Consider the following 14,814-nt stretch of genomic DNA (forward strand, 5'->3'; position numbering starts at 1 on the left):
CTACTGCGAACCTTATTGCTAAGGTTCGTTCATATTACCGCCATTAACGGGACATGATGACCCAATGAGTTCGATTGTTGCATTCGGCGCCGAGGTTAAGCAAGCAATTAAAGAAAACAGCTCTACTGATACGCTAGGACGTCCTTCTCCCTCCAAGCCACGACTTCCCTTGATCACTCACGACCTGTGGGCGCCCGCGCCCGGAACGCTCAATTTGCTTCTCCTTTTGGGCGAGCTTGCAACCTCTCGGCCCCCAAGACCTTGCTAGGTAGGGTCGCGAAGGAACACAGCCCGAAAGCCCTGGAAAAGGCGATTCCCAACCTAGAAAGCAGTACGGCGTTGTGATTCGGCGGCCTGCAGCTTGTTTGATGACATATTCTTGACAATGCCTAGGTAAGGCCTCCCAAAGTGCCGAATCGTCGGTTCTTTCACTTAAAGGTAAGGATCACATTATGCGGTGGCTGGGAGCTCTCCCAAAACGGTCTCTCTAACCAGTTGGTTCGATTGCTATTTTAGTAGCCAGCCGCCGGGGACCACGCGGTTGTTTCCAAGATTGTGCCGCTGTCCTGTACGAGCAGCCGAGCTAGGCACCATAATGGCAATGGCCCGGCCTCGGCGCGCATTAATTAGGTTACTACACACCTTGACACCATACACATGTAAGTAGGACTCGAGGGGAAAAGAAAAGAGACACGCCCGCCGCCAATAGTCTTCTGCCAAAGCCTGCCGAATGACTTGAAATGCCTTGCCGCCCGCCCGCAAATCGCCAGCATGTCGAGCTTACTGTCGTCTCTATGGACAATTGATTCGACTGGTTCCCGGTTTCCACCACACCTGCATCCAGCTCTGCATGCAGACCGCCAACACTGGAAATCGACGCGAGCCAACCCCGTAGCCGGAGCTACCAAAGAGGCATAGCCGGAGCGATCCTGCCTACATTTACAGATCGATGTCCAAATGGGACCGTAGCATCGTTTTCTAGCTTGTGTCCTGTTTGACTCGCCAAATACCAGGAACCAGCTCTTGGCTACACCTGAGTATGCACCCAAGCAAAGCGCCTTGATATAGCGGCCACTACTGCGGGTAGATAGGCTCTCGATTAAACCTCACGATGACATCGCCGCCTCTTTAATCCTCTTCTCAGGCTCTCCCCTATCAGTAGCGCCAATCACTGCATATACATGAGTAGGAGACTCCTATTTCTGGCGCAAAGGATTTATGTCATCTGGGGTAAAAAGACACCAAGAGCATGTCCAGCTGTCCTTTGACTGTGCACGCAATCTTGATTGGCTCCCGAGGCATCTCACCAGCCCTGTCCATGCCGATGCAGCTTCCTCTTTCCCTTGCTGGGGATAGAGCGGCTACTCTGGGAAGGATGTGCGATGTGTTTCGTTTCTAGGATTCCGCGCACCTGCGTACCCGCATGTATGCACTGCACGTCGATCTAGCCATGTCTGTATGAAAAAACCCGAGGGCGGATAGCTACGCGGCGTCGCATGGCAGGCAAAGCAGCGACTAAGCTGGGCCGGGCCATTTTGTCTGAAGACGGCATGAAGAATGTCGATATATGATAGATGTATGTTTCATGAAGTAGAGTTGACTAGCAACCGCGCATAGGAGAGTTACAGCTGCGCCATACCGCACACAGTGTCAGTAGTAGGAGTGTATCGCATCAGGCGGGCAGCAATAAAAGGTCATACACTCGACAAGGTTTGCGTGGATCGTGAATGACAGCCCGGTCCTTCCAAGCCAAGGTATTGAACCTCCTGTCCGTGTCATGTCGAATGACTGTGGGTGGGCACACACGACAGGTTAGACAAAATAGCAGCCTACGCCGCGTCTTAGAGTGCGTGCTGGGACGCGTTTAATTCACGGAAGCGTTTGAGTTGGTTGAGAATGACCCTTTGCACTTGCATATTCGCATCTTAGTTGCGACCATGGTGACACAGAAATGACCTCAACCAAAGTCGAGCCCAGAGCCCAGAGCCCAGAGCCGGGCATGGCTTGCGAGAAAGAAGACGAATCCGTTGCCGTGCTAGCCATCTTCTGGCCATCCTCCCCGGACCTCCTCATCATTTGCATTGCCCGCGTCCCACCATCAAGGTCGTTCCCGAGCAATAAAACCACTTTACGCGTCGAGCCACATTGCGAAACAAGGCCATTTTTGGATTCATCCGTCCATTGGGGCAGAGAGTTCGTGCTAAGCCACGCTTGCCCTTGTCAAGCTGCCAATCTGCAAGCCACTTGCGCGCGAAAGGGCATGTCCCTTGAACCTCCCAATTTCCAAATGCGGTCTAACTGGTTGTTGGGCAAAGGCACGCCCGTTCATCTCCGGCTGCAATCTTCTGCTCAAAGCAAGCCTCTGGGCACTTGGCACGCAATGAGGCGGCAGGTTAGCAGGCCAACGAGTGAGATGCTCTCGGACATTCCTTCTCGCCTTATCAGCTGCTTTATGCTCGAGATTGCTTCGTTAACTTGATTGATCCCAGGTTGATTGACTTGTTGGGCGGGCACCGATCAAAGAAAGCCAGCGCGGCTTACGGTCGTTCTGGGGCTAGCTGAGCTGCTGTCAGGTTATACCGCACCTATGCGACACTCGCTCACTCCTTTTCCCGTGGCTCTGTCACCCTCTCGTGGCCGCCCAACCAGTCAGTCGCCTTGCGCGCTTACTCGCATCTAGAGAGGCGCCTCCCTGGATACGCGCACGTATCAATGGCTGGCTCTCGACGTAGATGATGCCGCTGCCGGGTAGGGTAGGCGTCTGCTATCCAGCTTGGCATGATTTGGTTGCCCGCGACAGGATCCTGCATGGTCATTTCCGGGCGGAACGCAACTAAGGCCTGGACGGGTGAGAAGTCATCACAGCTGGAATTGCCGTGTCTCATGGCCCGCCGGGCGCAAACGATCCCAACGTGACATGCTTTTTGGCTGCAAATCTTTCCTTTTGCTTGTCATGTCTCATCACTCGTCAGCGACGGCCGACATGGTTCAAGTACTAGAATGCATTAGGTGGTTTACTAGTACTCGGGTTTTACTAAATCTCAGCAGGGCTGGATGGTCTCCGAAACAGAATACTAGCCCTTCCGCCACACCATCTCAGGGGTATTCGTCGTCGGTATCTCGACGAGCCTACACAGGTGACATGGGGCTAAGCTTTGTGGGCGGTTTCTCCTTCGCGTCAGTAGGCAGCACTGTTGTACAGCCCAAAGCCAAAGGCGAGAGAACTTGCTTGCCTGTATCGGTGAGCAAATCTCTAGGCACCCCAGCGAAGCTCTTTCTCGAAGCGAATCACCTCTTTCCCCTGGAACCAAGCGAGCAATGCATCATATGTGGTAGAACTTCCATCGGCTCTAGACTTCTCCTGTCTTTTCTCGTGTCTTTCTCCAGCTTAGTCCATTCCGCTTGGTCTTCTTGGCTTGTTTGGGTCCAAACTCCTCTGTGTGAAGAAGCTTGGTATCCCTAATCTCGGTCCACGTGGTAGAATTGGCCTGGGTATCGCGATCTGTGAACCCACCTTTCTCCTGTTTCTGTTCTCCCGTGAGTCGGTGGTAAAATACCACATCTTCGGGCGTACCTAGTGCATCTTGCACAATAAGCATATTGGAAGGGTATCCGGGATCCACCGTATGGTGAGTACTGAATCGGCGGTATGGCGGCATGCGTTGACTTCCCAACACGTCTTTGCGGTCTTCGCCCATCCAGATCCGACCGGCTGTCGGCACGGAAGAAACATAGCATGCCTTGAACGGCATTATACCGCTCAGTCGCTCGGTCCACAGCCGATCCGGAAAGTTCTCGTCTTCGTCGTCATCGTCTTCTGCAAACCCGTTCACGAGGACCGGACACAGCCCGCCCATCAACCCCTTTTCGAGCGGTATGCCGGTCTCGTTCGTTGTCTCTGATCCAGGCTCAGTCCCGGAGCTCAGAGCGGCCCCCATGCCGACGTATAGTTCGTAGAACCGCATCGATCCTTGTCCGCTGACTGTCGACACAGAAAGGGCACCTTGTGCCGCGTGAGTTTCGGTATCAATGCCAAGACGAGCGAGGTCCTGGGCACGCAAGATCGGGAACGTTGCGCCTGTGTCCAACATCACCTTGAATGTACACGATCTTAGCGGCGTGTTGTTCTCTTCTTCCTCTCCTCCTTCTGCTTCTCCTTGGACATCGTCGCTACTGTGTTTTCTTTTCATGCTTCGTGTAGTCGGCCTTCTCGTGTGCGCAGTCTTCCGCCTAATCTTGCCATCGCTGGTCACGAATTTCATGAAGATCGGCCAGAGGCCAAAGTCGTCGTACTTGTGCCATACTTGATGTAGGAAAAAGCCTTTCTTCGCGTGAATGTCGGCGCCGGCAGTACTGCTGCTCCCTTGCTCGGCCAAGGGCGGCTCGTGCCATAGCCATCCGGGCCCGTACTGTTGCGCATAGCGATCCAGACGTTCGTCCCGGTCTATGCAGAAGGAGTCGTATGATGAGCAGGTGTCAACGACGTGTCCGCCATAGATCAGGGTAAATTGACCGGAACAGGTGATCCGGCCGGATTCGTAGCCGGCGATGGCTGCTCTGATGTTCGCCATCTCGTCGTCGCACTTGCTACTCTTGAGCGTCTCGCGCAAGATGTCTAGCCTGTCGGCAATAGCCCGCTCATTTCGGAGCTCGTCTCTTTAATCGGTGTCAGTACAACATCTCTCGCACGCCAAACATTTGGGGTTTCTTACAACGAAGTAGTGTTCTCGTGGGTGTTCTTCATCCTCGCTCGTTCTTCCACCAGCTGAGCTAGGACAGTTCTCTGGTGTCGGGCAGCGTCGGGTTGGTGCTTCTCGTGCCATTTCAAGATAAACTCCTGCTGCAGAATCTCTCGGTCTTTGTACTCGATTCTGCTTAGGTTCTCTCCGAGGTTCGCCCCAACTACCAGTGTTTCCCACGGCTTCGGATTCTTGGTTTCCTCTCTCGACGCACCAATGGGCGCAGGTGAGGCAGTCGGTTTATCAGCTGATTGCGCGGCTGTGCCAATAACATCTGTCGCATGGCATGACGAATGGACTGCGACCGCTTCATAGCGGTTCGCTTGCTGGGCGAGTATCGAATGACTGTTATCTTGCAGCCTACTCCTCATGCGAAGGGCCCAGTCTGAGGCCGTAGAGCCAAAGCCAGTCCGTTGCTGCGGCGCGAGCCCTTCGCCGACGGATTGTGGACGTACTGATCTCTCGGCTTCGGGCATGTTTGGTGTGTATGTCACTAGCCAGCCACCAAGCTACATCGACAGCTCCTCTGATCCGAGTCACAAATCGCTTTCAGCGAAAAGCAATTGAATTTCAAGTTGACAAAAGATGTCGAAGTAATCGGACTGCAAACGGAAGCAGATGCAAGCAGAGAAGCTACTTGAGTCTTTTTTTTCGGGCAGTCAAAGAGCTATGGCCGCCACAATGACATTCTTTGTTCCTGAAGCCGTCTCCGTCCGCTCCGCCAGTAAAGGGGGCGGTCAGGAATGCCAGTGATCTATCCCTAGAAACAGCAGATTCCTAAACAGGACGGCCGCTCACGAAAAAGGCATTCAAAACATAATCAACTGCGCACACCTCCAGGGTGAGTTTCTTTTCCTTTTTCCATTTCCCCCAAGACTGGTTGTCGCGTTTCGAGTCAGGCCCTCGCGCATGCCTCGAGGTTTGCATCTTTTCTTGCGCTCGCCCCGGAGTGCGCTTTTGAGTCGCAACCCCAAGAAGCTGTATGAATTGCGCGCGACAATCTTGTTTCGTATCTTCTTTACGCATATCGTCCGCATTTTAATTAATAGTTGCAAGTGTACTCCATCATCATCATCATCATGGCGCCAAAGCGCAAACAATATGGACGGCCAGCAGACGATGCTTTCGAGCAAGGACGCCCTGCTCAGCGTGCACGCTTCGCGTCCCGGTCACCTTCCCGATCGCGGTCGGAAAGCGCGAAATCAGCAAAGACGAAGGTCGATGAGATTTCACCAAAACTCCGGATTCCCATGATCCTGCACTACCTACAGGACAATGACATTGACCACACTGCGAGCTGGAGCTCTGAGCTGGAAGAGATAATCGCCTATCTGGAGTACGCAGATGAGCTCAGGCGGAATGGACATCAGGACTTCGACGAGAATCTCAAAGGCGACCTCTTTGATTGCCAGGTCTTGATTTCGGTTCATCGAGCCTACGAGAAGCGAAACCGGGGCAAGACGCCATACTCGGAGACCAACTTGCCCCTTGCGAAGCATCAAAGCCGCCTTAGCTGGTATGACCGGCTTCTGCCTTGTTCCAAGAAGGTGCCAGTGCCTAAGCGCATCTCCTTGATCCCACGGGAAGGAGCCCGGAACAGTTCGCCGTTTCATTTGGTCGGCGGTAGAAACTGCGACGCACGCCTCTATGATATGTATTTCAAGACCAGCGGAGGGCAACGGCTCGTCCAAAACTTGACGATGCTGCATCGGGATGAGAATCGGCTGTGGCAAGATGCTCCGACTACCAAGCCAAATCTAGCCAGGCTCGAGAACTCTGTCTACGAAGAATGTGTCACTTGTCGTGACAATCTGGTCAAAAATAGCAAACTGTATTACAATGGCTCCCAAAAGGACGAAGAGCTCCCCGTCGAAGACGCTATCAGGCAGCGTGGATGGAGGCGCGCTGCTCTTCAGCAGCTATTGCAATTGTTCGACAACCAAGAGAACCGCTCAGTCAATACACCCTGGAGGCGCGTGGCTTTACCTGCGCCAGTCAAAGAGAGAAAAGAGCTTCCTTTCCATACGGCAGCGAGGATCAAAAAGAGAGCCGAAGTAGACGATGGTGTTACAGATGTGAAAACTCGTGGGATTGGCCACTCGGGAGAGGAGCCGTCGCCCTATGTTTACTGGTTTAGCGAGTACCTAGAGCAGTCCAACGTCCTTTCGTCCTTTACGCGTCGGAACTACATGTTGACATCTTGGAATAAGCGCGCGGCAGTTGCTATTCCGCCCAACTTCCAAGGCCCCTATACATTTAGCGGCAGGTGCGTATACGACGAGAACTGGCTGAAGGTTGGTAGGGAGTGTGTGCTGCTCAGAAAGAACCTCAAGCGGGCGGCGGGCAGGCATGAACCGGACTGCCGTTTCTTGCCCACCCTTATCGAGGACATCGAGCGAGGTGTAAGCGGGTTCGCCCCTTCGACCTCCCTCCGGCCCCGGCCCCAAGTGGATTTCGACCCTGCCAAGGAGAACACTTTCCTCCTCCTGGATGAGTTCGATATGGCTTGGCTGAAGTTCCTGATGGAGCCCGGATCTGCGCCAGGTCTCATCAAGTATTCCAACAAGAAGCCGGAGGATAACCTTCTGATCTTGTTCGACCATCGAATCCAGACGCTTTTCAACGACACACACCAGAACATGTTCTGGGCGAAAGCAAAAGGTGCTGATGATCACAAAGGCTTCCCTAGCTATAAAAGCCAGATGGTCCCTCTGACAGAGTTGTTGGCCATCATCAACCGCGGAGGCCGGAAGCTTGGAAAGGAGAAGGGCCACCTTGTCTGGACGGCATCCGACCTAAACGACCATGACACGAACCCGCCAAACACACTCTATCAGTTCACCCTCGAGGAAGCAAGGTTTGCCTGCATCAAGCTGGCAAGGCAGGGACGACTATTGTAAGCCCAAACCCCATACCATCCGCGGCCTTTTGACCTCACACTAACCCCCCGATAGCTACGAGGGTCCTATCCTAGAAGACGTAGACGAGTATGTGAACTCGACAGAGTGGGATCAAGACAAACAGTGCCGCTTCTACAAGACAAACGACCTGAACGACTGGGGTTGTGTTGGTATGCACAAGACAGAGATCTTCCCAGAGCAGAGGATCATATGGCGTCATGAGAGCCAAGATGCTTTGAAAAACTTCAACCAGGCTTATAAGAAGCTCACAGGTGGCATCTTCCCACCTGACGAGGATGAAAACATACCAGAGAGTTTTGCTGCCGAAAGTGTCTACAAAGTGGGAACGTACCCCGAGGGCGGCTTCGAGGAGGCGCGCCAGTCGCCCATCTGGGAAGATCTCGTGCCCATTGACGTGGCCGCCGCTAATGAGCTAGGGCTCTCTGAGCGGACGTCCCAGTTCTTCCGCAACCTGGCATTCCGCCTGGGCCGGACGATTCGACACTACCAACAGGTGAAACAACGCTCCGCCAAGAGCCCGGGTCTTTCCCGAAAGGAGCTCAAGACGGCGTCCGCGCAGTGGCGCGAGATGGTTGGAGATGTTGCCACGACAGCAGCGCAAGCCGGCTACAAGCCCATCCGGTTTACTACACTGACGGACGTCATCCCCAGGGCAAGCCCCGGGAACCCCGCAGCTGGGTCCACGGATTTGAAGACCATCTTCACCACGATCCGGAAGGGTCTGATCAACGACTCGGTCCAGAACTACACCCAGACGTATCCCAGCCGCCCGTGCTTCGAGAAGAACGAGCAGGGCGTGGTAGTCAAGACCTTCCTGAGACAGAACGTGTGGGGATGGGCAGACAAGACGATCAGGGAACACCATGCCCCTTACCTCCGAAAGCGGTACTTCGACGTCAGGCGCTGGCCCCTTGACCGCCAGAGCGAGGCCACCCAGAAGACTATCCGAACGCGCAAGGACGAAGACATATGCCTCCAGTCGCCGCTGGCGTGGTACCGCTACGGGATCCGCGTCGGACCTAACAAGGGTGCTTCGGGTGGCTGCGAGAACACTATCATTGATATGCTACCGTCTAGGCAGCAGCTGGCCGCTACCCAGCTTGTGGAGAAGTTCAAGCAGGCGCTGGTAGTCAGCATGAGAAACTCGAACGTCAGTCTCCAGGACGAGTGGGAGTTCATCCTCAATCCGCCGCTCCGCGACCCATGGAGACTCATTGGTGCTGGACAGACGCTGGAGCCAATTGTCCGGCCTACGTCCAAGTACATCCCCGGCCCGCCAGTCTTCCCCATGGGCGACACGCTGTTGAAGCAGATCCAGATCAGTCAAGAACTCGAGTCAAGTAAGTCTCTTAATTCCTCATCGTATGGCACGGCCAGAGTTTGGTACTAACACTGGCGGTTACAGTCCTGGATCCCCAGCCGCAGAACCTCGGCACGAAACTCTTGGGCAAGGTCACGAGTTGGTTCTCACCAGAACCGGACCGCGTCCCGCTCCTGCCCGAGATCGATGAAAACCGTGCGCCGCGCAGCAACCCCAGGAAGCGCCGCCTCCCGCCTGCTTTCTTGTCCGATGTCGAACCGGCCACGAAGGTGGCCGCTCTCACCGACCCCTTCAACGATCGGACCCCCGCGCGGCCGCGTCCTCTCCACGATCTGCGCGTCCGGCCGGCAAGACCTGTCAGGCCTGGTGCATGGAACAGCGCCAACCTGGACAATGCTCTGGATACTCCCGAGGAGAAGGAACTCCTTCGCCGTGAGAGAGTAGAGGCTGTCGCGTCCCTCCTCCGAGGCAAGGTCATCGACCAACTTCAACTTGCTGCAAATGCTTCAGCAGAAGCGCCGGCTCCACCTGCTTGGAAGGTGAAGTCGAAAGCCCAGGATGCGCGCAAACCCGACGAGGTACCGACCGTCGAGATTGTGAAGAACGAAGAGGGCACTCCGGCACCTGAGACGAAGAAGGTGGCCTTCGACTTGGTCGAGAGCAACAGGCCCGAGGACGGCTATGTCTGGCCTGCCTCGGTCCGACGTCCGCGGTACAGCATTGTCCAAGATGATGGGAGAGAAATTGTGATGATAGACCAGGACGAGCTCGGCATGCTCGAGAGGGCTGTCAAGACGCCTTCGTCCCAATGGCCAGTCGCCGAAGTCGCCCCTCCGAATATCATCGTGCGAGTCAAACCATCGTTACAGGCCCAGCAAACGTTCAAGCCCTTTACAAATCCCTTGACGAACCCCTCGATCATCCCCTCGACACAGGATGACCCCATCTCAAAGCCGCCCACAACGACAAAGCCCACGACGACCAACTTTACTTTTACCTTGGACCCCCCTCAAGAAGCCCCTCTACTCGCAGTATCACTGGTTCCACGTCTAGTAAAAGTGTTGCTTCCACGACTGGTACGACTGTTGCTTCCACGACTGGTACGACTGTTGCTTCCGGGACTGGTAAGAGTGTTGGCTCCGTGACTGGTAAGAGTGTCCCATCTCCTTCTTCTTCGGTTGTGCGCATTCTAGTTTTACGCTCTGCATACTGACTAGCCCGTCCCAGCAGCCACAGCTACCTCGTTTACTCGAACCTCTATAGCCCCTACTACCGTCACCACGCCGCCCACCAGCCAAACGACATCCCGACGAGACTCTAAAAGCCAAACCAGCACTAAAAGCGAAGCCAGCACTACAAGCGAAGCCAGATCTAGAAGCTCGACCGGGTCTCAAAGCCGAACCGGGTCTCTGGGCCGAACCGGATCTCTGGGCCGAACCGGGACCCAAAGCCAAACCGGGACCCAAAGCCAACCCGGCGCCCAAAGCCAACCCGGCACCGGCTCAGCCGAAATGTTCCAGCTGCCGACCGGGCAGACCATCGACATCAGCAGGGTCCCCGCCGTCGATAAGACCGGCACGGCGAGACATATCAACACACGCGGCTGGATCGCGCTCCAGAACCAGACGTTCCCGACCGGCTACCGGGCGGTCCCGACGTCGGGCCTGGCCAACCACTGCGGCATCCACGCCATGGTCATCAGTCTGCGCAAGCAGCTGCCCACGGTCCCGGGCACCAACGAAGTGACGTACGAGAAGCTGCTCGCGCTAGGCACCAACCCGACTATGCGGCAGCGCCTCTGGGCCATCGGCCAGGACTTCGCCAAGAGCTTCGACGCCGAGACCAACTTCACCGTCGACCTCCTGGCCGCCATGCTCGAGTTCTGGGGCGAGCGCTACAACGTCCGGCTGCACCTCGGCCTCATCTTCACCATCGACAGCGCCAGGGACCCGTTTGTCCTGGTCAACGAGCGCCCCGAGAACGCCCCGGAGCACGTCGTCTGGATCCACAGCGCCAACCCGGGCTTCAGGGGGATGAGGGACGGCATGACGCCCGAGCAGGTCATCGAGGAGGACCAGAGGATGGACCGAACGGTCACCAACCATTTCTCCGGGATCATACCACTTCGCTCTAGCCAGCGGTTGAGGAGAGGCAGGTAGTTTGTTAGCTTATTCAGGATACCTACTTTTGATAGCTGTTAGTGCTTGCCCGGGGTTGGTTCTTTTTATTTCTTCTTCGTTATGGGATATCGAATGGAGTTATCGCGGATGAGCACGGAAAGGGGGGCCAGAGGCACAAGGCGCACAGCTTTCAACACTTATCACCGTCAGATTTCATTTGTCTAGTTGTTTTAGTTAATAGCATATGTTCAGTAATTCAATGTACCATCGGATATCCTCATGCTTATTATATGTTGTTTAATCTATTGATAATGAAGGGTCGTCGTTAGCTAAACGCCCGACAGCGCATGGTCTTCGGCAGATCAACAACAACATTTGGGCCCGCGGGAGCTGATGACGGTTTGGTAGGTTTGCGTTCCACGGTCGACTGTACTTGGGAGTCTCCCGCAATTTCCTCATGCAACAAGCGTGTGCCGTGTTAATAACGGGCGAAGAGAGAACTGGGTTGAGCCGTATATCTTAAGTATACAAGCATCAAGTGTCTTTTCCTGTTCGGTGCTGCGGGACGCCACCGACTACCGAATGAACCACTGAAAAGAGTCAGCTGAACAAGGAGAGTAGCATGCGATCGCGGGCTGACACATACACACACATATATGGGCGATTTACTTTGATTGATTCTGATAATGTATAGCTATTTCCTGTGAATCTGACAGGGCTTTCTAACAGTCTGATCCCTAACAAGCCGCCAGAGACGATGCCAATCTATATGCGAACCGACATATAGTCATATGCTAAACAAGTATCGCTTTGTGTCTATACATGATGGCTCTGTTTTCAAAAACCTGGACTAGTCATTTCAATCACATCATACACGACTATTCGATAGTCTTCGTCGCGGTCTTGATGCAGTTATCAATAATATCAACCCATCTCAGCGCATTGATAAAGTCCTTGCTATCGATACTCTCAGTGAGACCGGGGAATACGGCTAAGAAAGTGTTAGTTGGCTCTATTCTCATGCATCCGATGATTTGATACGAGGTGTCGCCAAGTACTTACCTCCTGAATAGCCTGTCCAGATCCCAGGCGCAAACACAACATGCTTGAACCAGGGTCGGCCGTCGAGGCCACCCGGGAAAAGGAACGCTCTCTCGATCTTCTTATACTTTGTGTTGGTAGATCGAATCGCATGGAAAAGTCTGAGCTTCTTAATCAATCTCCACCACGGCAAATGCTCCCCGGCCTCCTCGGCCAATTTGGTAGCTTTCGTGTCCAACTTGACTGACGCGCTTGTCAATTCCGCCACCGACTCATACAGGCGACTCAAAGAGAACTTGAAGTCCTGGACATTGCCCGTGGGCTCGGAACCGATAGAGCGAGCTCGGAACTCTACAATGTCCTCGTCGGTAGTGGGCTCGCTCTGCGCGTCAACTGATGCTAGCTTCGCCTCGATCTTCTCCACGTAACCCTTCAAAGCCGTGGCATACTCGGTTGCATTGAGCGTCACAACCGGTGTGTCGGCCAGCTTGCCCACCGTCAAGCCCAGGATCTGAGCCATCGTCTTGTGGTAGGCAAACTTGGGGTCGCCAAATTCGCTCATCCAGTGGTAGCTGTCGTAGTTGCTATGATATTGATAGATAGGCGAGTCCTTGCCGTAGCCACCGAACCCGAAGTCGAGGGACGGGATGCCGGCGTAGTCCTGGAAAGCAGTGAAGTCGCTTCCACTACCCATCGTACTGATATGGCCATCCCACGTGTCGCGCACCGTCTGTCCCTTGACCGTCTGATTGGGCGACTGCACCATCGAGGTAACATCATAGATGAGCTTACTCAGCATGGGAGCAGCAGAAGCCGAGAAATAAGGACCGCGGACACCCACGTCCAAGTTGACGTAGGCAACATTGGTAGCCGAGAGCCATGGTAAGTATTCCTCAACCCATTCGGTGCTTCCAATCAAGCCGTACTCTTCACCATCCCAGCTGGCAAAGACAATCGTTCGCAGGGGCCTCCAGCCCTTTTCGAGCGCCTTGCCGAAGCTTCGAATTGCCTCGTTAAGGACTGCAGAGCCACTGTTGGGGTCTCCTGCGCCACCTGCGATCCATGCATCTCGGTGGTTGCCCACCACAATGACCTCGTCGGGGATGGTGCCATTGATAATGCCAATAACGTCCCATTGTGGGGTGATGGTATAGTCTTGGTCATTCACCAAGTTGAGCACTACATCTTTGGGGGGAGGGCCCGACGTTGTACTGGACCCCCTTGTACTTTAGTCCCGTGTTTTTGGTCCAATACTGATTGAACTCGGTAGCCTTTGGTCCATGTCCATTGAGCGCCTTCAAAATGGGCACAGCTTCCGCATAGGAGATGGGCAGAGATGGGATGCTGGGGATTGCACCATCAACCGGCTTACGGGGCACGCCGGGTTTCGAGGGGTACCCAGGCGTCGTAGGGTCGCCGGGGGCTACACTGAGGAACTGGACACTCCCACGCTGTACACTGCTGGGATGGCGTGCTGGGCCGTTCGGATAGGTCTCGTAACCATTCTCGTCCGTGACCTCGCCGTCATCGCCGGGGTCTGTGAAAATAACGCATCCTATCATTCCGAGCTCCTGCGCACGCTTAACCTTAAGTCCGCGGAAGATACCGCCGTAACGAGCTAGAGCGATGTGGCCGGCCAAAGTGATGTTGGCCTTGACCAGGTCCTCGAAATCCTGATAGGTTCCGTAGTTGACGTAGACGAAGGGGGCTGTGACATTGCCAGACGCAGAGTATCCATGGAACGTCGGGATGCGATTGGGAAGCGAAGACGTGGGGTCCTCGTCAAGCACTTCCTCCTCCAGGGTTGCTTCAAACGTGACGTTCCAGCTGTCTGACTTGGCCTTGGACTTCTCCAACAGAGCCAGTCGATGGCCAAGGGGGTAGTTGATGTAAGTGTCATAAGCCACGATCTCGGACTTGACGCCCCATTCATCCCACCGATCACGGGTCCATTCAGCCTGGAGATTCATTAGCAAGGGCGATGCATTTTGCTTTCGCCTCAACTTACCTGCGATAGGTTGCGACCAGCCAGGTGAGGGCCGGCTGTGTAGTACTTGCTCCATTCCGAAGCCTTCTCGCAGCTTGGTGTCTCCAACAGGATGTCCTTGAGCTGGTCGAAGCTGAGGCCCTTCATGTGGTGGCGGTGGCCTGGCGGATGAGGCGAAGGGTGGGAAGGGGCCTCATCGTGGGGCGCGAAGACAACGGTGAAGAGGAAGGTGGCGAATAAGCCGATGAGGGAGGCGCCGAGGATTATGGTGCAGAAGCGGCGCAGGGTGTTGTGGGGGTACCGGCGAGGCACCGAGCCGATTGTGACGGAGGCGATCAAGGGAGTTCGCTCGGAACTCGCCATTTTCTCCATGACGGGCCGTCGTCGCTGGCAACAAATGCTGCTGCTGATTTAGATGGGGAGGGTGAAGGAAGAGATGGTGGCATCCATCAAGAGAGGGTCTCTGGAAGCAAAGCCAAGGTGGGCTGCGATGATTAAGTAAGTGATAAGTAGAGTGAGGATGGAATGGGATCGAGTGGCGGTGATTGATTATGCCATAGTGGGGGTCGGATGCTGTTATCTCTCTCGCTCGAATCCGACTCGTTGCCTCCGACGTAATGCGGTTTCGAAACTGGGCCGGGGTGTTGTTGCGGGGTTTAGCGCGGTCCACAGCGGCTTTAGGCTC

General features: G+C 54.8%; 3 protein-coding genes across 3 annotated transcripts; 1 reads left to right on the top strand and 2 right to left on the bottom strand.

Annotated features, from left to right (window-relative positions):
• Positions 1–3,350: 3,350 nt before the first annotated feature.
• Positions 3,351–5,215, bottom strand: PG986_003413 (uncharacterized protein; the record flags this gene model as incomplete). Its single annotated transcript, XM_066839635.1, has 2 exons — positions 3,351–4,656; positions 4,713–5,215. 2 exons carry the CDS (start codon positions 5,213–5,215, stop codon positions 3,351–3,353), a joined length of 1,809 nt encoding a protein of 602 aa, XP_066704699.1.
• A 603-nt stretch (positions 5,216–5,818) lies between these two features.
• PG986_003414 (uncharacterized protein) lies at positions 5,819–11,140 on the top strand (the record flags this gene model as incomplete). The annotated part of the gene is made up of 4 exons (XM_066839636.1): positions 5,819–7,635; positions 7,694–9,000; positions 9,066–10,057; positions 10,199–11,140. 4 exons carry the CDS (start codon positions 5,819–5,821, stop codon positions 11,138–11,140), a joined length of 5,058 nt encoding a protein of 1,685 aa, XP_066704700.1.
• Positions 11,141–11,979: 839 nt separating this feature from the next.
• PG986_003415 (uncharacterized protein) lies at positions 11,980–14,501 on the bottom strand (the record flags this gene model as incomplete). Its single annotated transcript, XM_066839637.1, is given in 4 exon segments — positions 11,980–12,092; positions 12,164–13,353; positions 13,370–14,100; positions 14,151–14,501. The coding sequence occupies 4 exon segments, from the start codon at positions 14,499–14,501 to the stop codon at positions 11,980–11,982; spliced, it is 2,385 nt and encodes a 794-aa protein (XP_066704701.1).
• Positions 14,502–14,814: the final 313 nt, after the last annotated feature.

The sequence above is a fragment of the Apiospora aurea genome (genome assembly GCF_038362705.1).
Source record: "Apiospora aurea strain CBS 24483 chromosome Unknown utg000002l_segment0_segment0, whole genome shotgun sequence".
NCBI lineage: Eukaryota > Fungi > Ascomycota > Sordariomycetes > Amphisphaeriales > Apiosporaceae > Apiospora > Apiospora aurea.